A 23,724-nucleotide genomic window follows, 5' to 3' on the forward strand; every position below is an offset into this window, starting at 1 on the left:
TTACTTTAATGGCCACAATTTCTACCTTACAGATATAAATCAATTACCAGAATTTCTCAGAAATGAACTTTTACAGAAGGAGTACAATCTTTTGCCAGAAAAAAATGCTTCAAACATGTACTAGAAAAGGAAGGGAAAACCTTTAGCAGCAAGAGCTACAGCTTGGGCGAGTCTCCAATCCATATGCAAAGGCTTGATCTCAGGGTGGGGCTGCTGGGGGTGTGGACATTTAAGAAGTGTGGTCTTATGGGAGGTCCTTAAGCCATTGGGCGTGCTCCCTTAGTCTCTCCCTCAGTCCTTCCCTGTCTCTCTGTTCCTGGCTCTAAAAATGACAGCTTGTTTTGACACATACTGACACCAAGATAGACTATCCTCATCAGAGGCTCAGCCAAAGGGTCGCCTGATCACAGGACTGAACTTCTATCAGGCAAAAGGACCCTCTTTCTTTCATGAGTTAGCCCGTGACAGTGCTAAAGTTCTTTCCTTCATAAGGACCCTGCAGCGGGTAGCCCATTACAGTGATGGGAAGCTGGCAAAGCAGGCATAAGCTCTATCTTCCTCCCAGCCCACCTCTGGGCTCCGAGCACCTCTCCTTCATCCTCATTTTTTTTAACTTTTCCAACCTATCGCACTAACTCAGAGCTAAGACAATGAGAGAAACTGTCCTTCTTGCTTTCTCATCACCACCCTTCCCTCAGCCCTAACACCAGTAATTCTTAATGAAAGGTCCAAAGATACCTGGTGCTCAAGCCTCTCTGGGCATATAAGATAAAAATTATTTTTAAGCCGGGCGTGGTGGCGCACACCTTTAATTCCAGCACTCGGGAGGCAGAGGCAGGCGGGTTTCTGAGTTCGAGGCCAGCCTGGTCTACAGAGTGAGTTCCAGGACAGCCAGGGCTATACAGAGAAACCCTGTCTCAAAAAACCAAAAAAAAAAAAAATATTTTTAGGGGGCTGGAGAGATGGCTCAGCGGTTAAGAGCACTGACTGCTCTTCTGAAGATCCTGAGTTCAAATCCCATCAGCCACATGATGGCTCACAACCATCCATAATGAGATCTGACGCCCTCTTCTGGTGTGTCTGAAGACAGCTACAGTGTACACATATAATAATAAATACATTTTTGGGCTGAAACGAGCAGGGGCTGGAGCCAGCAGAGGTCTTAAGTTAATTCCTAGCAACCACATGATAGCTCACAACCATCTGTACTGCTACAGTGTACTCATATACATAAAATAAGTAAACAAATCTTTAAAATCTAGTTTTAGAATATTAAGGTGTTTGCCTTTTCATGTTAATTTTTACAAGTGTTTAGTAGTTTCCAATGACAATGACAGTCAACCTACTGAATGTGGAAGATGAGAACCAATCTTCAAAAAGTCAGATATTATTGAGATTTGCAAACAAAGAAAAGAATGCCACTTTTCATTTTGTTTTATAAAACACCTTTTTTCATAAAGGTATTCTCGCTGTTCGGGGGCTGGGGGGCACATGGATGAAGGTGCATGTGCCAACATCAAACAACTTGTGGGACTGAATTTTCACATATGGGTCCAGGGGACTGAGCTCAGCTCATCAGGCTCGGCAGCAAGCTCTTTTATCCTGAGTCATTTCATTGGCCCAGATGTATGTTATATTGTTTTAAAATAAATGTTTTTAAATTTCTCCTTAATTTTCTAAAATGGCAAATATTAAAATATGTACAATTAATATAAACAATGGCTATTTGTAATCCTAATAATGTTTAAGAGTATAAATAGAACCGAAGACCAAAAGGTTTAAGGATCACACTCCTTCAAATGTGGTGGTAGTGGTGGTGGTAGTTGTTGCTGAGACAGGGTCTCACTATGTTGCTTGGCTGGCATGGAAAACTCTCTTATTTTTTACTTTATGTATACAGATGTTTTGCCTGTACATATGACTGTGTACCGTGTATGCAGAGTGCTGGAGGAAGCCAGAAGTCAGATCTTCTGGGACTGGAGACAGTTATGAGCCAACATGTGGATGCTGGGAATAGAACCCTAATCCCCTTGAAGAACAGCCAGTGCTATTAACCCTTTCTCTCCAATCCCATGGAATTCTCTATATAGGCCAGCTAACCTTGAACTCACAGAGGCCCACCTGCCTCATCTTCCAAACACTTCAATTAAACGCATGGGCCACCACATTCCAGGCAAATGAAATACTGGGATAGTCGAAAGCCCCAGGTCTGTGGGGCTGCAAGAGAGAAGGAGAGCTGTCCAAAGCGTGCTGCAGTGTTTCAGATCTGTTGGATCAGAGTGCCAGAGATCTTTGCCCAGCACTGTGAATATTCTTAGCACTACTGAACTGTAACATTTAAAGATCTTTAAGTTGGGTGTCTGGAGAGATGACTCAGCAATTAAGAGCATGTGATCTTCCAAAGCGTCTGGGTTTACTCCCCACCACCCACACGGTGGGTCACAACTATAACTCCAGTTCCAGGGAACCCAATACTTTCTTCTGACGTCAGAGGGCACACCATGTACACATGTGGTACACAGACACACATGTGAGAAAAACAGAAACACAGAAAATAAAACTAACTAAAATTTCAATATTTAAATTCATAACTATATAATACTTTTTATCACAATAAATAAGAAGACGACTGAGACAGAAAAGCTTTTAAAACCCACTGTGTTGGGGCCGGAGAGATGGATCAACAGTTAAGAGCAATTGTTACCAAGGATCTGGGTTCAGTTCCCACACTCGGTGGCTCACAACCATTCATAATTCCAGGTCCTAGGGACCCAACACCCTCTTCTGACCTCTGTGGGCATGTATGCATGTGATGCAAAGACAAAAATATATGCAGGCAAAACACTCATACACATAAAAATGGAATATAAAAACAAAACAAAACAAACAAAAACCCCACTGTGTTGTTCAGCAGGGCATGAGAGGTGAGCACCTCCACACTGGCAGGGGAACCTAAGCACACATGCTTAGGAGGTTTCTCTGAGAATGCATGCTTGATGACCACATCCCTGGAGCCCAGAAATCAAAGATAAAAAGGAAACACACACAGGATTTAAGTTCTTTTCTCCCACCACGTGGGTGTTGGGCACCAGACTCAGACTGTCAGGCTTAGCAGCCAGTGCCTTACCTGCTGAGCCACCAACAGCTCCCATTACCGTTATCCTTATATAAGGCTGTAAGGTGGACAGAGAGACAGATGCATACAGATGAACGGTATGTAAAGACAGAGGAATACATCTATTTGTGGCACTGTCATTAAGGCACCACCCACAAATGAATACAGCCTACGACAGGCAGAGCACAGACATACAAGGGAGCACTCCTTGCTTCTCCTATCCACTGCTCTGTCAGCCACATCTTTACTGTGGTGAAACAGGCAAGCATCTTCACCAATTTTAAATGTATATTCATATCTATGGCCATCACCATCACCCACCTTCATTTTACTGTACAAGACAAAGCCTATACTCATTAAACAGGTAGCTGTCAAAGGCTACCCTACGCCCCAGCTGATGGCAGCCATCGTTCTATTTCCTGGATCTATGTATTTTCATTACTGACTAGTGTAAGTGGAATCGCACTGTATGCTTATGATTGAAATTCATGCAGCACAGTGTTCTCGCGATTTATGCATGGTGTAACACATGGCAGGATTTCTTCCTTTCTAAGACTGAATATGCCATTCTATGTACATACTATGCTTATACATTCATGTGCGAACAGATAGAACTTCCTCATTTTAGTTACCGTGGGTACTGGAGAGGAACTTCTAGATACAATAATCCTCCATTTAGTGTTCTGAGGAACGACCAGGCTTCATGCCCATGCAATTCTACATTCTTGTTTGGTTGGTTGGTTGGTATGTTGGTTTGGTTGGTTGGGTTTTTTTTGGTTTTTTTGAGACAGGGTTTCTCTGTATAGCTCTGGCTGTCCTGGAACTCACTTTGTAGACCAGGCTGGCCTCGAACTCAGAAACCTGCCTGCCTCTGCCTCCCGAGTGCTGGGATTAAAGGTGTGCGCCACCACGCCCAGCCCAATTCTACATTCTTACCCTAGGTGCATGGGTGTGCTATTATGCTTGTTGTTCACTGAATGACTGACTGACTGAGAAGGCTTTCACTATCCGACCAAACTTCTATATAACCCCTCTAGTTTTGAACTCCTAACCCTCCTGCCTCGTGCTCCTGCAGTGAAGGTGGTACCTCACTGCAGTGGGTTTGTGCTTTTCTACACTTGATCTTAGCCAAAAGGCCGAGAAGCGATGGTTTGTGCTTTTCTAGTGACTACTGACCTGAGCATCTTTTATGTGCTTAGCCTCATTTTGTAACCTCACTGCCCACGTCTGCAGTGAGGTGAGATGCAATGCCACTAGCTATTGTCTCCATCTATTCCTGTGATGAGAAGTAGCAACCAGCGACCAGAACACATGCACACAGTATTTGCAGAGGGTGCTTTTGGCTACCCTGAGACCTATGGTCTATTTGCAAGTAGCCACAGATGAGGTACATATGGCTCCCTGCCTTAGGCTGGATGTAGGTGACATACATCTAGTAACCTGCTATGGTGCTGAGAACTGAGAAGAAACTGACCACAATCTGCTATCCACTCCCTAGAAGATACAAGCCTTTATTAAACTCAGGAGCGCCAACAGGTTCCTTACCTAGGACTATAAGTAAAATTGTAATAGGTGGTAAAAGTATTGGCCTAGGATCATCTTTAGATAGTTGAGTTTCTTTTTTCTTTTTCTTCTTTTTCTTTCTTTCTTTTCTTTTTTGGTTTTTCGAGACAGGGTTTCTCTGTGTAGCCCTTGCTGTCCTGGAACTCACTCTGTAGACCAGGCTGGCCTCGAACTCAGAAATATATCCAACTTTCAAAAATGTCAAATTGTTGAAAACTGTATCTTAAAAGCCAGTGACTATAGCAAACAGCAGAAAGAGCGCAAACGATTCCTCAATAATTAACATTCTTGGAGGCTGATCTGGCTCAGCTGGTAAAGTACTTGTTGTATAAGTAGGAGGACCTGAGTTCAATCTCTAGTGCACACTCACACACCCATGCCCATGCAGTGCCTTCTACAAGCATTCAAAGCCAGGACTGTAAAAGCAGATTAAACAATCGCATACAATGGCAACTACGCTACAGTAAGAGCCGGGCATGGTGTAGGAGGTACACACCTACAATTCGAATGCTTGAAAGGTTGGGGTGGGAAGATTCCGGAGTTAGAACACAGCCTGGGCTATACAGAGAGAGCCAGAGCTATGGAGTAGAATCTCAAAAAACAAAACACTGCCTCATGTGATAGCTCACATCTTTAATCCTAGTACTCAGGAGGCAAAGGCAGGCAGACCTCTATGAGTTCAAGGTCAGCATGGTCTATATGGTGAGTTCTAGGCCAGCCAGGACTACATAGTCACGCCCTGTCTCAAAAAAAGGAAAAAAAAATAATAAAATAAAACAAAACAAAAAATATGTAGCAATTAAATTCTCACATGATCTTTAACTTGTTTCTAAAACATAAAACATTTAGGATATTCTTAAATAAACTCTCATATATTTAAACTAAGAAAACATTAAAGGCATAAAACAAAACCACTGGTGAGGACTGCAGCCGAAGGTAAAAGGTAATCCCAGTGTACTACTCCCTTAACTCTGCGACAGACGAGGAAGAGGTACCATACCTAAGCCTTTGAGGGCTGGGGCTGGGGTTTAGCTCACTTGGTAGATCTAAGGATCTAAGTTTTACTCCCATCACTGCATAAAACAGGGCATGGTGCTAAACATCTGTAATCGCAAAACTCCAGAGGCAGAGGCTGGAGGAGCAGAAGTTAAAGGAATCTGCAGCTATGTAGTGAGTATGAGGACAGCCTGGGCTACACAAGACCGTATCTCAAAAACAAAATAAGGACGTCCCTGCAGAGAACACGATAAAAACAGCTCTCAAAAACAGTTTAACTTAAAAGTGCTTACAGTGTCTTCTGTTGTGGACAATGACTGTCAGCTCCTAGGCGATCTGGTCATTTGGTAAGCACCTGAGATGAGTAGGTTCTGGGGACCTTTAAATTGATGTTTAGAGCAGTCATCTAGGTGAGGGACAGGACACTCGGGAAATGGATTCACAGCAATTTCTAAACCTCCTATCTTCAGGGTAGACTACAGAAAAGTTACTGCTGCAAACTCTCACTATACTTGTGGCCTTTCTGATCAGAACCAAAAGGTCAGGCTTGTCCTTACAGCATGAGATCCAGCCTCAATCTCATACTGCTGAGTTATCTGTATGTACCAACGTTAAGAGTTACAGTCTGGGCTGGTGAGATGGCTCAGCAGGTAAGAGCACCCGACTGCTCTTCCAAAGGTCCTTAGTTCAAATCCCAGCAACCACATGGTGGCTCACAACCATCCTGAACAAGATCTGACTCCCTCTTCTGGTGTGTCTGAAGACAGCTACAGTGTACTTACATGTAATAAATAAATGAATCTTTAAAAAAAAAAAAAAAAAGAGTTACAGTCTATTTATAGCATATCATACAAGTTTTCTACTTATACTTACAGTGTGATGTTCTTTTGTTTTGTTTTGTTTTGTTTTGTTTTATTTTATGGTTTTTCGAGACAGGGTTTCTCTGTGTAGCTCTGGCTGTCCTGGAACTCACTCTGTAGACCAGGCTGGCCTCAAACTCAGAAATCCTCCTGCCTCTGCCTCCCAAGTACTGGGATTAAAGGCGTATGTTTTTAAAATTAACTTTATTAAGAAGGGAGATTAAGTAAATAATTCTGGTGCTACACCAATAGCGACATAAACTACTGGCTTAGTGGTTAAACTACACAGACACTGCTGGGTAATGACTGCTTCTCACTGGCACGTCAGAAACAAAAAAGCCTTGGCCAACTCCTCTCAGAACACGCTCTGGACCGTGGCCAACAACTCCTATTCAAATAAGAAATATTCTTAAAAACAGGTAATCTACATTCACTTCCTTCCAGAAGAAAATTCACTAAACATAAAGCACTCAGAGATCATGAAAACATTCCAAGATCTAATTTTACCATCTCCCTTATTTCTGGTCCTTTATAAATAGGGCACATTAAATTCCATAAATAGTGCTGGGGCAGTAAATTAAAACAACAGATTCCTTTTCTTATGAGAAAGCACTTGTCAGTGTTAATTCTTTTCTCAGTAGCATGAAAGAATGCAAGGACTTAAAATAGCCCCTTTATAAACATCTATTCTCCTTTGCTGCCGACTCCCCACAGCCTGCAGGCCTGCAGGAAATCTGAGCAAGGCTGACTTCTCAGCACAGAGGCAGAAGGCTGCCAAAGCTCAGAATGTGGTCCAGCTTTGCTCTGTAGCAGAGTGATGCAGAGTCACTGTCATCTCTGCTGACCTAATTTACAGCGCTGCACATCTCACCTAGGACCTCAGAGAGCAACCATCATCTCAAAACTCACCAGGGCTGCCACACTCATCTCCACTTCTCAGCTCTGTAGACTAACATGGCCTTCGGCACAGTCTCTGCCACGCAGGCCTCAGTCTGATGTTCACCCCTAATGAATGAGCCGTGTGTGTGCGTGTGTGTGTGCGTGTGCGTGTGCGTGTTAATGTGGCAAACTTTGCTAAGCACGGATGAATAGTGTGGGTGTGCTCTCCAGAGCTGAGAAGGGGAAAAGCTGTAAGAATTCACTAAGAGCGATCTAAATGGTGCTGTTAGTAATGCCCTTTCTGTTTCTCTTCTGACCTCTATGTCCCCATTTTACAGGACATCACAGTCCTCTTTCCTCAAGTCAGTTACTCTCACACTCATTTTTAAAAACGTAACAATCTCTGCAGAAGCATCACGCTCTGCTCTGGAAGCATTAGAAAACAATGCAGATCTGCATTTCCTGGTATTCGGTTCTCTTTTGAGCTACACTATAAATCCCTATCAGGGCTGCACTAGGTTCCCAGCTTGTGTACAGCTTGTTTACATCTTTCTGCAAAGGATAAGATGTTTTAAAATCATGTTACCTATTTCCTAGTAAAAAAGTCCAATGTTTCTCAATAAAAGCACAGATATCTTCTTTCCACCGGAAGTAACCTTGACGTCCACTTCCTTCCAGAGACAGGTTGTACATTGCCAGCATGACCACCTGAAACACAAATGGAAGACGGCTGGGAAGGTAGCCTGAGGAGGGATGTCCACGTCATGGGAAAGCTGTTCTGTTTTAGAATCTAAGTAGGAAGGGGGAATAGAAGACACAGAGGGATGAGCTCTGGCAATAACCCAGGCAGTCTTACTTCCTTTGTTGCTTTGGTAAGAAATCACTAGTTTAGTTATTAGGTACAACGGTTCTGTATGTGTCACACAGGAAGGGCTGGTGTGTGGCTGGACTGAACTAGAAGCGCTGTCACAAGCACCCTACTCGTCCTGTAACTCTCCTGTGTTCTTTTTTTTTAACACATACCAGAAGAGGGCGTCAGATCTCATTACGGATGGTAGTGAGCGACCATGTGGTTGCTGGGATTTGAACTCAGGACCCTAGGAAGAGCAGTCCGCTGAGCCATTTCTCCAGCCCCTTCCCGTAACTCTAAACAGTGAGGTTGCCCGCTGACAGCAGACCTTCAGGAGCGAACTTCATACAGAACATTCTGACTGATGGTGTTAGCTAGCCTTTATTCAAAGTTTTGAAAATCATTCCTGAGTACATACTTTTCTAAGCTTTTTACCAGGCAAAGACAAAACTCAAGATTTCAGATCTGGGCAGTGTTCCAGGCATCTCTCTACCCAGTGGCACAGCCACTTAAAGCTGTAGATGTCTTTCCTCAAGTGCAGACAGCACTAGCTGAGGAACAGGGAACTCAGAGGCCTGGCTGCCCATCCCATTCACAAGGACTCCAAGACACCCTGCAGCTCAGTGTGGCAGCTCCCATCCAGTCCAAGCCTGTCAGCTTTCCAGATGAGGAATCTCGGCCTACTGTGAGAAGTACAGCCCAGAGAGACAGAGCCGCACGCCATTACAGAAGACTTCAATAACACAGAAGAGTATCTGACATCCACCAGCAGGACAAAAGCGCCAGGAGCTGGGGAGCTGGCTCAGCAGTCAGGATCCCGGGCTGCTCCTCCAGAGGACCAGAGTTCAGTTCCCAGCACCCACACCAGAGGCTCACAACTGCCTGTAACTCCAGCTGCTGAGGACCCAACAACCCTCCGACTTCCACAAACCCTGCACACATTTGCACGCGCACACACACACACTATATAACATATAAAATCTTAATTTCTTTTAAAGTTTCCATATTAAAAAAAAACAAGAAGCCTGCACTTTGCTGTGAGTAGTTAGGTACCTATTACTGTAGTACTCAGGAGGCTGAACTTAAGTACAGCCTGTCTCAAAATCCAAAAGCAATCATAACAAACAAAAATAAAAAGGGCAGGTTTTAGCATTTCCATGGCTATGTTTCACACAATGCTTGGCACCTATATTTATACAGATGTTTTATATATGCAATTTTATAGAAATGGACAAAACTGTACAAGCTACTGAAAAGCTACTGCTCTTCCAGAAGACACAAAATCAGTTCCCAGCATCCATGTCAGGTAACTCATAACTGCCTGCACCTCCAGCTCAGAGGATACAACACCCTTTTCTGACTTCTGCAGGCCTTCACACATGTGTACAGACACATACAGAAACAGAAGAGAAAATAAATCTTCTTAAAAATTGAGAGGCCAGTGCCTAGAAAAGAATTCTTAACCCTTCTTACTACAAGGCAGCTTGATAACCTGCAATTAAGCCTCCATCAGGTGTGTTCACCACATTAAGCCCCCAGTGATTCTATGAGAAGAGCTATGTCCACATCTACACCTTGCAAACGGCCCCAAAACTGCACCACCAAGTCTAAACTCCCTGCATATCATCATGTGCACAATACTTGACCCCACAAGCAGACCTTTCAAGTATCTTCCACTTATTAAGGCCAACATCAGCCAACAAGTGACTTCCGTTAAGCAGTCAAAACTCATGGAGAGCACGCCTTTAATCCCAGCACTCAGGAGGCAGAGGCAGGCAGATTTCTGAGTTTGAGGCCAGCCTGGTCTACAAAGTGAGTTCCAGGGCTACAAAGAGAAACCCTGTCTCGAAAAAAAAAAAAAAAAAACCCAACTCATGGAGAGTCACTTAATGGACATGAACCATGAAGTTTCCTTTTGGAAAGATAAAAGTTTTGAACAATGAAAAACAGCATCTCTTACACTCTATGTCTCGTAGCACACAGAAAGAGAAAGTTACCCAGCAAAAACCTTAGTTATGGAACAAGCTTTACTTCTTGAAAATGGCTTTTCTATGACCACTTAGCACTTGCTGGGCACACTGCACACTACTCTGAAAGCATCCACTGCTCCTCCTCTTCCAGAATGTGATCGACAGCTTAAATGCCAGCTCAGTTTTCTACTCACAACACCAGACCATGCGCACCATAAGGTAGCTGGTCTTCTGGACCAAAATGTCTGCAGGGCCCAGTTCAGGGCTGTCTGAACTCGAGACACAGCAGACAAACACTCAGGAGCTACCTGCTGAAGGACCCAGAAAGAGAAATACAGGCAAGGAATGCTTTGCCCATGTCAGAAGAAATGAAGTTCCTTGACAAGAACGCACAAATGTCTCTAACCTCCAAGGTATCTCCAAGTTTCCCCTGGGCTGAAAGTCAAGAGTCACAAGGAGGAAGAGAAGACACAGAGGCGCGCGAAGGGAAGAGCTCTTTCGTCCAAAACGCAGATACGCAGATCTTGTATTTTGTAATGCAAAAAAAAAAAAAAAAAAAAAAAAAAAAAAAAAAACGCTGTATGTTGCAAGCCATCTCTCCTTATTTAAATCAGTAAAGTTTGGGATATAAAAAGCTGAAAGCACACATTACATCACTCTCTGGACCCATACGGAAGTTACTGAGGGCAGCTGATTCTCAGGTTTCTGGTAAAAGGTGAACTTTTCCAGTTGCTGCCAGAAACACTGGTCGTAGCTTATGAGAATGTATGCCTAAGTTTTGTGTGTGTGTGTGTGTGTGTGTGTGTGTGTGTGTGTGTTATTCAGTCAACACTTCTCCCTTTTAGGGTATTATCCACAACCAATATATCTTGGATTTCTGAGTTTGAGGCCAGCCTGGTCTACAGAGTTAGTTCCAGGACAGCCAGGACTACACAGAGAAACCCTGTCTCGAAAAAAACAAAAAAACAAAAAAGAACTAACTTTTCTTTTAAAAATATCTGTCAGGCATGGTGGCACATGGCTTATTAATCCCAGCACTCCCAAGGCAGAGGCAGAAGGATTTCTGAGTTCAGCCTGGTCTACAAAGTGAGTTCCAGGACAGTCAGGGCTATACAGAGAAACCCTGTCTCGAAAAACCAAAAAAATAAAAAATAAAAATAAATAAAACCAAAAATATCTACAGAAGATATTTCCATAGAAAACTGACATTCTTGAAAATGACCACTTGTATTTTCTTTCCTCTATTACAGTTTTTATAAGAAGCTATCTGCAGGCTAAATACATGTCCACCTATCTGCTTGCAAGTCTCTTCAGAGTAACACACCTGGCTTACATACACTATGCCATCTGAGGGGGTTGGGGGGGAACACAACTATAGCCCCCATAAGATTATATACTCAAGTCAAACTTCCTCTATCCTCTGCCTATGTATTTTTGGCAAGTCAGAGCAGCCTCCCAAGCCAGTGGCCAGGTCTCCTGGGATGATCAATAGTGAAGCACTGGCAAAAAAAAAAAAAAAAAAAACATTTCAGATTATTATGACAACTACAGTCTACAAGAAACACCAGAGTGGCCAAGACAGCACATTTAAAACCTTCCTCCTTTCTATTTACTGTTTTCAAAGGAGAGGTGCTAGGCAATTATCACAGTTATCTGCTGCTAGGAGGGTGTTAATGGTCCCCCAGGGGTTAGGGGTGGAGGCTTCAGCTGGCTCACGCAACACAGCACTCTCCAGGACTCAAATAATGCCTGGTTCCTTGTAGGCATTCTTTATATGACATATAAATAAACTAAGAAGCAAGACACAAATAGGATCTCAAGTACAGTTCACAGATATAGCACTTAACGTAAGCAAGGTCATGTGTTTGACCCCAGTGTTACAAACACCAACAAAACCAGTAACTAATGTAAAATCCTTTTTTTTAAACGTAAGGACTGGATATACCTTGTCACATCATTTTACACACACACCCATTAAAATAAAACCAAAAAGTTTAATATAACCTGAAGATGGGTAAAAAGGTACTATCTAGAGTGCTGATATTTGAGACAGCTAAAAGTATCTATCCGAGCCGGGCATGGTGGCGCACGCCTTTAATCCCAGCACTCCCAAGGCAGAGACAGGCAGATTTCTGAGTTCAAGGCCAGCCTGGTCTACAAAGTGAGTTCCAGGACAGCCAGGGCTATACAGAAAAACCCTGTCTCGAAAAAAAAGTATCTATCCATAAATAAAGACTTGTCTCCAAGTTCCAATGCAGGAAGTCTACACCAGTTGTTTACATTGTCTTTGCTATCAAGTCAAACTGTTTCTGCCAAATCTTACTTCCAAAGTAGCCGCCTCTGGCTTTGTTATGCTTGAAATGACTGCCAAAAAAAAAAAAAAAAAAAGTGGGCCTGGTTTTCAGCTGGTTTTCGCTGTGGGTCTAAGTTCAGTATGATATAAATGAAATTGATTAAGGTTCTCAAGAATTCACTAAATTAACAGCATTTAAAACAAACAAACAAAACCAGAAATGCTCTATCCACACATTCTATCTCCATTTCCACTATGAACTGGGAAGCACCCCACCCCCAAAGCACGCCAAAGTGCCTCCGTGTGGATAAGCATCCCAGTTCCGTGGGCCACCCGACGGATGTCTAGAGAAGAGCCCTGTACTCACTTGCTGCCATGTCAGCTTCAGCCTCTCGTACTGCTCCTTGCCGTCTACAGAGCAATCGGAACAAGTAAACCTGAAAAAGTTGTCACCTTTAAGGTGACTGAGCTGCTCCCTCAGCTGACCTAGGGAAAAAACAAAAAGTCACATCATGGGTTTGCCTCGTGCCGCGGCACTCCAACAGCTCAGTTAGCCAACTAGACCTCCAAGGGTCCCATGGTGGGCCTGTCTTTTTTCTGCCGCCATCAGGACAGTAGCAGAGGAGAGAAAGAGAAAAGGGTTGTTTCCCCTTCTGCTGTGAGGTACCTGCCCCTCCTAGAACCTATGGCTCCTTAGCTTTTAGCAGAAAGGCCCTGGAAAAGCAGGTATGGTTGCTCTAACTGGATCGCCCGGCAGTCACATTCCTGAGTCCTCTAGGCCCGTAATCTTCATTCTTTCAGGGAATACCTGAGCTCCTGCCGCCAGCCTGGCACCAGGCTAGGAACTGGATAAGCAGTGTCTAAGGCAGCGTGGTCTGCCCCTGCTCTCGTGGGCTCCTGTGTAAATCTGGAGGCAGCGGTGGACACAGGTGAACACAACTGCCCTGACTCTGGATTCTGGCGGAGCTTCAGAACCAGCCGGGTGGCTGGGCTTACTTCCTTCCTCGGTCCGGGTCCACCCCCAGATGGAATGCTCCTGTCTCTGAGACTGGGGCTGGGCTCTGCCTTGAAGCTCCCAGGTGATCCTGATGCATTGTGCAACGTGACAACTTCCAGAGTAGACTGTGATGTGCATCACAGGGCAGTGTAAGGACAGAGAAAGGGATGCCCTACCGCATTCGGGAAGGAATAGGGGTCTACTGGACCCAAGGGGAATAGCAATTGGCTAGAAGAGAGGGCTGCCTGTGGGACAGGGGGGTGGAGGGGGGACGGGGGGGGGGGGGACGGGGGTGGGGGCAGGGACGCCGCCGCCCTGATGCATATTCCACAGAGATAACAAAAAGGTACAAAATCCTAGGAATCAAAGAACTGCTTGGAAAGAATGAAAACCTCACCCTACCTCCCTAAAAAAGTTAGCAGGTCCCAACCATGAAAGTCCCCTTAAAATCTACCCTGGGAGGACAATGGGAAAGCCAGAATTTTTACTAAACAGCTGAGAAACAAACACCAGCCAACCAGTCAATCCTAGATTTGTCTTCTAAGCACTGCTATGATTAACCTATTTACAGTAGCTATTTGAACAATTTAATTCATTTTTAACAAAAGCTTCAACATACCAGAAAATGGCCAAGCTCATCGAGTGTTACAAACTCCATTTCACCAACTATTAACTCTTACACAAAGCAATCCTCCAGGACACACGCCTTTTCTCATCTCTTGCCTAACGGAAAATGCTGTTTAAGAACCGGGAGGGCTGGCAAAGCATGCTACGGAGCTGGCAACTGGAACCCTCAAGACCTGTGCACTGTGACTCCTGCCAGAATCAGAGTTCCACAGTGGGAAAACAAGCCTGGTAAAGGCAGGAACCAAACACCATTGGACTGCCAATTCTATCTAACCTTCCCTCAGAAGACAGCAGCAGTACTCCACGAATGTCAAATAACTCCCAGAACCTGGATTCTATACTGGCAACAGAATATGTCCCCCAACCCACAGCATAATCCTGTTAGAAAAATATGAGCCGGGCATGGTGGCGCACGCCTTTAATCCCAGCACTCGGGAGGCAGAGGCAGGCGGATTTCTGAGTTCGAGGTCAGCCTGGTCTACAAAGTGAGTTCCAGGACAGCCAGGGCTACACAGAGAAACCCTGTCTCGAAAAAACCAAAAAAAAAAAAAGAAAAATATGGCCAACGACTTAAGGAACACAGGATTCCGAATTTTTCTTGGGTTGCCATCCAGAATGCTGCTAACAATGGGATAGTGGTAGATAATTCCTATTAATACAAATGTGGTTTGGTGGGCCTGGAGCAATGGCTGAGCAAGTAAGAGCAGTCAGTTTCCTCGCAGAAGATGTGGGCTCGGCACCTAGTGCCCACAGTGGCTCACAACCACATGGAGCTCCAGTTGCAGGATCTGACGTCTCTGACATTTGCAGGCACGGCGTGCACATGGTGCACACACACTCAGGTGTACACCCGTACGTAGAAAATAAATGACTGCTCTAAAGAACTAAAAACAGAAACAATGTGGTCTTGTAGAATTTACATTTGGTAAAGTAGACTAATAATAATAATAATTATATTTTTACTCCAGTCTATTTTATTAGTGTTTTTCAGAGACTGGAAAGAAGCCATCACATGAGGACCAACCAAGCAAAGGGATCGAGGAGCTCCTTACTGGCTGGGATCCACTTTTGGCACTTGTCACAGAAGTAAGACAGCTGTTCCTCCATCCAGGACACATCTCCTTCATCGCTGTTGAGGGAATCCCCACTCTGGTCGTGAGATAAGTCCACTGATGCCTGATCCTCCGATTCCACAATTAGGAGAGTCTCTCCCTCCACCTCGCCTTCCTCCAGCCCTTCCGAGGTGGACGTTCTCGTGGCGTCATCATCATGCCGACTGAGGAGCCCACTCAGGTGGATGCTACTATCCATCGCCCTCTGCTCACACGCACTCCTAAGCTGCAGGGATCCCCCAGACCTTCAGAAGGACATCTGCCCACAAGCAATCTATCCAGACAGAACAGACTCTTTAAAGAAGCAATTTAGAAGACAGGGCCCACTGTCCTTCATTTAACAAAGTTTAAATGGAGCGTGATTTGGGGGGGCAGCTCTTCTCACTAAGGACTCTCTACCAACACACCACAGCCACAGTTACGCACACCAACTCAGCACTGCCCCCAGCTTCTGAAAGTCAGGTATTTTGAGATCCTTTCTCCAGCATCTTCTCTCTTTCTGCTTCAAGATGCTTAGTCAAAATAATCTGTTCTCCCAGAAGACGAATGTTTTCTTTTTTCTGATTCTGCCTCTCAATGTCTCTGATCACTCCGTCACGAAGCCTCTGAAAACATAAGCAGATTTTAGTTACCCCTGAACAGGTGGCTCCCATCCTGTGCCTTCAAATCGAAATAACAGTGCCACCGAAATACACTCAAAATGTTCCAATTCTAAATACCCAATTACTATTTTAACTTTCTGTACAATGTAAATAAAGAAACCACCAAGTGAGCCTGGTAATGTGCTATGATAATACTTGAGTGGCTTATCACATTTTAAGAAATCCCTGAACACAGAAAGATTAGAGGGAATTGATTTAAAAAAAAATTCAAACACAGCACTATGTTGAATTTTATAAATGTAATTGGTAAGTGGTACTTTTAAAATCTGATGAATCAGTACAGAAAAACTGTGAACTATAAGCAGTTACCTAAGACAAACAATAAATATCAAAAAAAAAAGGAGCAGTAAGAATGTGAGAAACTACAGGACTTCTATCAGGTAAAGGCAGAAATAGGAAATCCCCAATCAATTAGATTAGAAAGAAAAAAAAAAAAGGACTACTACCGTTAAAAAAATAAGTTCCTCGCTGATGCTACCTTGAAAACACTAGAAGCAGAATCTCAGAATGTGACCCTGGTGCCTAACATGACTTTAAAAGATCCACTTGGTTACTATTGCAAATACTGTTTAATCTGTAGCTCACAAGAGTACATTTTTAACAGAAACTTCATGAGATTATTTTTATTCTTTTAATTCTATTTTATGTGTGTGGGTGTTCTGTCGACAAGTTATGCAGGTTCAGGATTTGTAGAAACCAGAAGAGGGTGACCCATACCTTGGAACTGGAGTACAGACAGCTGTGACTTACCACATGGGTGCTGGGAATAGAACCCAGTTCCTCTGCAGGACCAGCTAGTGTCATCTCTCCAGTTTCTATATCCTTTTTTCTTTCTTTTTTGGAGACAGCATCTTTCTATGTAATACTGACTGTCCTAGCTCTCATTATATAGACCAGGCTGGCCTCAAACTCACAGAGATCTATCTCTGCTTCCCACCTATCTCTATTTTTAAAGACTGGCCTAACAAAGAACCTGAATCAACCTAATTGGCCACCAACAGATGAATGGATAATGAAAATTTAGTGTGAGTACACACACACACACACACACACACACACACACGATAGATTACCATGCAGCTTTAAAGAAAAATAAAGTTTAAAAATCTGTAGAATGCCGGGCGTGGTGGCGCACACCTTTAATCCCAGCACTCGGGAGGCAGAGGCAGGCGGATTTCTGAGTTCGAGGCCAGCCTGGTCTACAGAGTGAGTTCCAGGTCAGCCAGAGCTATAAAGAGAAACCCTGTCTCGAAAAAAAAAAAAAAATCTGTAGAAAAATGAATAGAATTAGAATATATAATATTGAACAAGGTCACACACTCTCAGAAAGAAACCGCAGTTCTCTCTCATATGCAGAATCTAAGCAATGTTATTTGTAAATACAGAAATGAAGGTGCATGTGGGTACAGCATATCATGAAGAAAAGAGAACAAGAAAGGCTATATATAAGGAGATGAGGAAGGACTGGACGAGAATGGATACAAACTATGAAAGGGAATATAAGCTGATTGTTTTTCTGGGTCTAAATCTGTCATGGGTTTTTTGGGGTTGGTGGCGGGTAAGTGTATAAAAGCGAATTCAGTACTGAAAGTGGAGCTCCAGAGCTTCCGTTCTGAACGAACACCTCTCCTAACCATACAGAAGGGCTGGAGGTAGGGCTCAGGAGATAAGTGCTCATTCTTGCATGCCACAAATTCAGTTTCTACAGAGGCTCACAAGTGTCTGTAACTCTGGACCAAAGGGATGCGATGACCTTGTCTAACCTCCACAGGCACCAGATATGCATGAGTGCTCGCACATGCATGCAAACCCTCTTAAATATAAAACAATAAAAATAAAGCGCATGTAAACACTTTTTGTACAGAAGTTCACTGAGTTGTACAGACCTTGAGTCTCATTAATTTTGATGTGTGATATTTTTATTTATTTGCAAGGGGTTTTGTGTTTTTACAATAAAGTCTACTCAAAATAACTAAATAAATACTCACCTAGTGCTTACTGAGCCTCTTCCCAGGCCTACGGCTACATTTGCTACACGCGTGGAGTTGGGAAATGTAAGAGTGAGGGCTCAGGTCCAGCATGGTGGTACATTAGTTCTAGAATTTAGGAGGTAGTAGCAGGCAGATCTCTCTGAGCTCTGAGCCAGCCAAGACAACACAGAAAGACTTTGTCCTAACATAAGACGCCAGTGAGCAGCTCTTTCACAACCTCTGCTTCAGTTCCTACTTCCAGATTATCGCCTCAATTGCTTTCATTGATGAACTGTGATATAGAGCTGAAGTTGACCCCTTTCCACCCCAAGGTACGTTTTGTCATGGTACTTTGTCATATCAATAGGAAACCCTAACTAACACAGCTCTTTACTAACCTAACTCTAGCATCTGGAGCTGTGATTCCTGTAGAATCATTAACACGCCTCACTTTACCATAGGACCATACCTGGAAAACCTCATGATAAACTGAAAATAATAAAGGTGTTCTGACATGATACCACTGAACATCAGCATCCCAGGTCTCCCTGGGGTCTGAGGTTTGTTTTGCTGCCTGGCATTTTGAAAGAATCCTACCATTGATCCTGAGCCTGGGAAAATACCAAAATTCAATATTCAAAGAAAGTTTCACTTAATACAAAGGATACTGCTTTCCTAAAAACCAATTAGGAACCATCTGTAATTGATGTCTACTGAGTTCCTTTGAGAGTTAAAGACAATGTCTGTAAAGTGAAAAACACTGTGTCTGGTGTGTGTAGACAGAAAACAAGCCATTATTTCCTTTACTGCCACCTTGAAGTTTTCAACACGTCTACCTTCCTCAATGTTACAGTACGCCGCTAATGAAGAGCTACTGGACAGCTTATTTTGGTCAGTATGTCTTGGTCACTAACTTCCAAGAAATAACTAGATCTTTGCACACTTCCATTCTCTAACTGTGATTCTCAACCGTTTCATTAAAGTCTTTGGCTTGCCTTTTGTAACACAGCTGAGTCTCCACGCTCCAGAGATCTGGTTTAATTGGTCTGCTCACACTGTAAAAACTTCTCAGGGGAACACAGTTTGAAACAAAACTGATAGCAAATGCTGTCTCCAAAACACATCAGGAGGACACAGACACCCTGTCTTCCAAGTTTAATTAGAACCACCATCTTTTCCTTTTCCTCCCAAGAAGGAAGTTTCTTGCTTCTACTCCAGAAGATATCCCTGGGGAACCATATTTTAATCCCAAATCTTTAATTCCTTGTGTGCTTCTCCATCACTGCTCATCGACCCTGCTCCTCAAAATGGTTCTGAATTTGCAAGCCTAGTTTCATTGCAATTCCTAGTTTGTGAATACAAAGGTCGATGGTCTGTGGACTCTTGAGGCTTTCAGTTACTTCTGCCCTTGGCAAATCCGGTTCAAACCAAATACCTGTAAAGGTGTTGCTTGAAAGGGCAAATACCAAATACTGGCCAGCACAGTGTGGCACCATTATAAAAAGAACAATCTCGAGAGGTTAAAATTAACTGTGTTCTCAGTGTGCTCAGCGCACTAGCCAGAGTTGCAAACTGGAATGAGGAAGAGTCGGTTCGTCGCTGATTAATAAGCCAGTTGTTCCCCGAAAGAAAGCCATCAAAAGAAAACGTAAAGGGCGCTACCTTTTATCCTTTCCAGAGCTTAAGTCCAGTACCAAACTGTTTTGTTAACGCAAGTTGCAAAAATCTCAAGTTTGTTTAGCCAAAGGCACTGTGGGGTGTGCTGGGTGCGAGCCGCTTTATCTCCGGATTTAACAACTCCTGGGTAAGGCTTTCTGGGCTGCGCTGCCCCCAGGGCCTCGTGCTCACCCTAGCAACTCTCTAACTCTGGGCTACACCCCTGCCCCGAGGCTTCCGCCCCAGTCTCCGGCCTCGTGGCTGGGGGAGAGGAGTCGGCATCCTGAACGCGCCCTTGCAGCCCGCCCGGCCCGCCACGCGCGCAGGGACAGCTGCGGGCTCGGCGCCCCGGAAGACGCGGTCACGTGACACCGACCTGCCGGTCCTGCCGCTGCTTCAGATGCACGCCGGCCACGGTGGCCGCCGTCAGCAGCACCGAGAGGCCCAGCACTGCCTTCGAACTCCTCGACATTCCCGCTCCCGGCCGCGGACTCGCTCCCGCGCCCGCCCCCGCCGCCGCCGCCGCTGCCTCCACAGCCGCCGCCGCAGCCGCAACGGGCCAGGCTCGACCTCTCGAGCGCAGAGCCGTTGCAAGTGCTATCGTCGCCAGGCTCTAGCAATCGAGCGCCGAGCGTAACCCCTGGCCCGTTTCGCTGCTTCTTGGGAGTGGCTGCCTGGGGCCTCGGCTTTCCTATTTGGGGGCCGCCTTCACCAGGAAGTTGCAGTGCTGGGCTGCTTTGGAGTCGTGGGGGTCGGGTTGGGAATGCCAGTGGAGTATGGGGCGACTGATCAGACCCTAAATTTTCTTAGAATCTAAAAGCTGGGTGGTTGGGTTTTTGACAAGGTATTGCTATGCAGCTCAAACTAGCTTCAAACTCGCAATCCTTCTGCCTCAGCCTCGGCTACACCTTGTTGCCTACTAAACTTCTGTTGGGAAATGCACTGGATCAGGCAAGGATCCGAACATGTGTAGCTCCTGTAATCTTAAGAAATGTCGTTGCCGGGCGTGGTGGCGCACGCCTATAATCCCAAGCACTCCTGAGGCAGAGGCAGGTGGATTTCTGAGTCCAAGGCCAGCCTGGTCTACAAAGTGAGTTCCAGGACAGCCAGGGCTATACAGAGAAACCCTGTCTCGAAAAACCAAAAATAAATAAATAAATAGATGAAAGAAAGAAATGTCGTTGATGTCCTTGGAGCCTGCCAGGAATACTTGCAAGATCCTTGTGTCAGAGTAGCTCACAAGAGGCTAAGGATGGTGTCATTTGCACTTACCCCTTAAATCAAAAAAGAGACTTGGCTTCCCAGGACTTGTAAGTATTTGTGATGCCAATGAAGAATAGCATATCAGTAAATCACTCTTAACCCAGGAAAGTACACATTCAAAGCTGCTGCTGAAAACCGATAGACAACAATGATAAGGCTCATTCAGGCCTTGATTAGGTATTTCCAGTGTTTCCCCAACGTTCACTTCGTCTCAGTATGCTTTGCTCTTTCGTTCTCCGTTAAGTGAACCCAAATGGCATGAAGAAAATACTATTATGAACTGTAATATTAGCAGAATGCATAGGTTGTATATTTGGTTTTTTTTTTAATTAATTTTTTTGGTGTTTTGTTTTTTTGGGTTTTTTGACAGGGTTTCTCTGTGTAGCCCTGACTGTCCTAGAACTCACTTTGTAGACCAGGCTGGCCTCAAACTCAGAAATCCACCTGCCTCTGCCTCCTGAGTGCTGGGATTAAAGGCATGCGCCACCACGCCCGGCTTTATTTTTTAAAGAATTTATATTTATTTTTAAAGATTTATTTATTTTATGTATATGAGTACATTGTAGCTGTACAGATGGTTGTGAACCTTCATGTGGTTGTTGGAAATTGAATTTAGGACCTCTGCTTGTGCCAGCACAAAGATTGATTTATTATTATAAATAAGTATACTGTTGCTGTCTTCAGACACACCAGAAAAGGATATCAGATCTCATTTCAGGTGGTTGTGAGCTACCATGTGGTTTCTGGGATTTGAACTCAGGACCTTCGGAAGAGCAGTCAGTGCTCTTACCCGTTGAACCATCTCACCAGCCCAGGTTATCTCTTTGAATATAAAAATAGTTTGGAACCAGTGACTTTTAGAATGAGAAGATATTCAAGTTATTTTTGCATATTTCCCTAAAGAAAAATTATGCCACAATACTTTTTATTTATGATAACACCAGACTTTTCATCCAGCAAATCAGTGAGCTTAACAGCTATGAATGGCCTTAGAATGACACCAGAAGTGTAAATGACCTTGCATTCTATTGTGATTAATTTTCCAATTTGTCTTCTTTAAATGTATTTTGTTTTTAAAAAAATCTCTTATGCTAGGCAGTAGTGGCACACACCTTTAATCCCAGCCCTGGGGAGGCAGAGGTAGGCAGAACTCTTGAGTTCAAGGCCAGCCTTGTCTACAGAGCTAGTTCCTGGATGGCCAGGACTACACACAGAAACAATGTCTCAAGAGGAGGAGGAGGAGGCGGAGGTGGCAGCAGCTGTAAGTGTTGTGTCTAAAGTGTAGGCCAATGATTACAAACCAAAGCAAGATGTTTTATATAATTATTAGTACTTACCTTAGTAGCTGAATGACTGTGTGCCATCAGATCCTGAAAAGCAACTTATTTACTTTAAAATAGTTGGTAGAACATCTAGTTTAGGTGTATTTTTAGGAGTGGGCACTGTAATTAAAGAAAATAGTTTACTGGGCAATTCGAAACTTCTACTACGTAAGTCTTATTTTTCCCTCTTTTATGCCAAGGTCTTTCAGAGAAAGCATCACTGATGACCACATATTATTTACCATGTTCAGTTAACTCTTACATTTAAGTTACACCTGAAGTGCTAGGAAGGCTTGTGACAGGACAAGAAGAGGCTCCTCCATCTTGTACTCTTGCTGAGGCCACTTTGGTTTAACTAGGATTTGATCTGCTTGATGAAGAATCCTGTGGAAAATTACCCAACTCCATTCTATACCCATCTGTCTTAGTCAAAGTTTCTATTCCTGCACAAACATCATGACCAAGAAGCAAGTTGGGAAGGAAAGGGTTTATTCAGCTTATACTTCCACATTGCTGTTCATCACCAAAGAAAGTCAAGGACTTGGAACTCAAGCAGGTCAGGAAGCAGGAGATGATGCAGAGGCCATGGAGGGATGTTACTTACTGGCTTGCTTCCCCTGGCTTGCTCAGCTTTGCTTTCTTATAGAACCCAGGACTACCAGCCCAGGGATGGCACCACCCACAATAGACCCTTCCCCCTTGATTACTAATTGAGAAAATGCCTTACAGCTAGCTGGATCTCATGGAGGCATTTCCTCAAGGGAGGCTCCTTTTTCTGTGATAACTCCAGTTTGTGTCAAGTTGACACACAAAACTAGCCAGTACACCATCCCAAGGTCAAGATGCCCCACCTAATTTTTTTTTTTGGTTTTTCGAGACAGGGTTTCTCTGTGTAGCCCTGGCTGTCCTGGAACTCACTTTGTGGACCAGGCTGGCCTCGAACTCAGAGATCCACCAGCCTCTGCCTCCCGAGTGCTGGGATTAAAGGCATGCGCCACCATGCCCGGCCACCCCACCTAATTTATCTTAGCTTCTGTTAAACTGCCTGCTTGTGCAAACCTCAGACTTGCAGCTGCCAAGTGAGGTATCAAGATGAATGGTCTTTGTCTTTAAAACCCTTACCCTGGGCTGGTGAGATGGCTCAGTGGGTAAGAGCACCCGACTGCTCTTCCGAAGGTCCAGAGTTCAAATCCCAGCAACCACATGGTGGCTCACAACCATCCGTAACGAGATCTGGCGCCCTCTTCTGGAGTGTCTGAAGACAGCTACAGTGTACTTACATATAATAAAAAAAAAAAAAAAAAAAAAAAAAAACCCTTACCCTAATACCAAGAACAGGTCCAGCTGGCTGGAATAAAGACTTTGATTTGCCTATAAACTGTCTGAGTGATCATCTCTAGTGGGTTCCCTATAATAGGCTCATCGCTCGAAGGAGAAGCAGCAATAGGCAACTGTGGCCAACCGGAAAGAAGGAGGAGAGACTACCCCAAACATCGTCGGGGCGCTCCACTTCAGAGTGACAGGACTCACACATTTTCAGTATTGATACCCAAGAACACAGTTACAGTTTAAGGATAAGAAGAGACAGC

The 23,724-nt window shown here is 44.2% G+C and overlaps 2 protein-coding genes across 5 annotated transcripts in view; both read right to left on the bottom strand.

The window, feature by feature from the left end:
- The window catches only part of Kat14 (lysine acetyltransferase 14), a 33,940-nt gene extending 18,479 nt beyond the window's left edge, over positions 1 to 15,461 (bottom strand). For 2 of the 4 annotated variants that reach the window (XM_021156070.2, XM_029474092.2), the window contains exons 1-3: positions 15,203 to 15,461; positions 12,894 to 13,012; positions 8,000 to 8,121 (exon numbers count right to left, since the gene is read on the bottom strand). In XM_021156070.2, coding sequence (XP_021011729.1) covers positions 8,000 to 8,121; positions 12,894 to 13,012; positions 15,203 to 15,461 — 500 coding nt within the window. Of the gene's footprint in view, positions 1 to 7,999; positions 8,122 to 12,893; positions 13,013 to 13,334; positions 13,593 to 15,174 lie in introns of those variants that run through there. The other 2 variants (XM_085833677.1, XM_085833679.1) reach the window with 2 other exon arrangements.
- Positions 15,462 to 15,582: 121 nt separating this feature from the next.
- On the bottom strand, positions 15,583 to 20,092 carry Pet117 (PET117 cytochrome c oxidase chaperone). Its single transcript, XM_021156071.3, has 2 exons — positions 19,927 to 20,092; positions 15,583 to 15,867 (listed from the first exon to the last, which is right to left on the bottom strand). Exons 1-2 carry the CDS (start codon positions 20,020 to 20,022, stop codon positions 15,721 to 15,723), a joined length of 243 nt encoding a protein of 80 aa, XP_021011730.1. The 5' UTR covers positions 20,023 to 20,092; the 3' UTR covers positions 15,583 to 15,720.
- Between the last annotated feature and the right edge of the window lie 3,632 nt (positions 20,093 to 23,724).

Source organism: Mus caroli, unplaced genomic scaffold (assembly GCF_978045245.1).
Source record: "Mus caroli unplaced genomic scaffold, Mus_caroli_1 scaffold_2, whole genome shotgun sequence".
Taxonomy (NCBI): Eukaryota; Metazoa; Chordata; class Mammalia; order Rodentia; family Muridae; genus Mus; species Mus caroli.

Coding starts and splice junctions, on each gene's coding strand:
- Pet117 (XM_021156071.3), bottom strand. CDS start 20,022: ATGTCGAGGAGTTCGAAGGCAGTGCTGGGCCTCTCGGTGCTGCTGACG. Junction 15,868..19,926: donor AGCAGCGGCAGGACCGGCAG/GTCGGTGTCACG, acceptor TTATGTTTTCAG/AGGCTTCGTGACGGAGTGAT.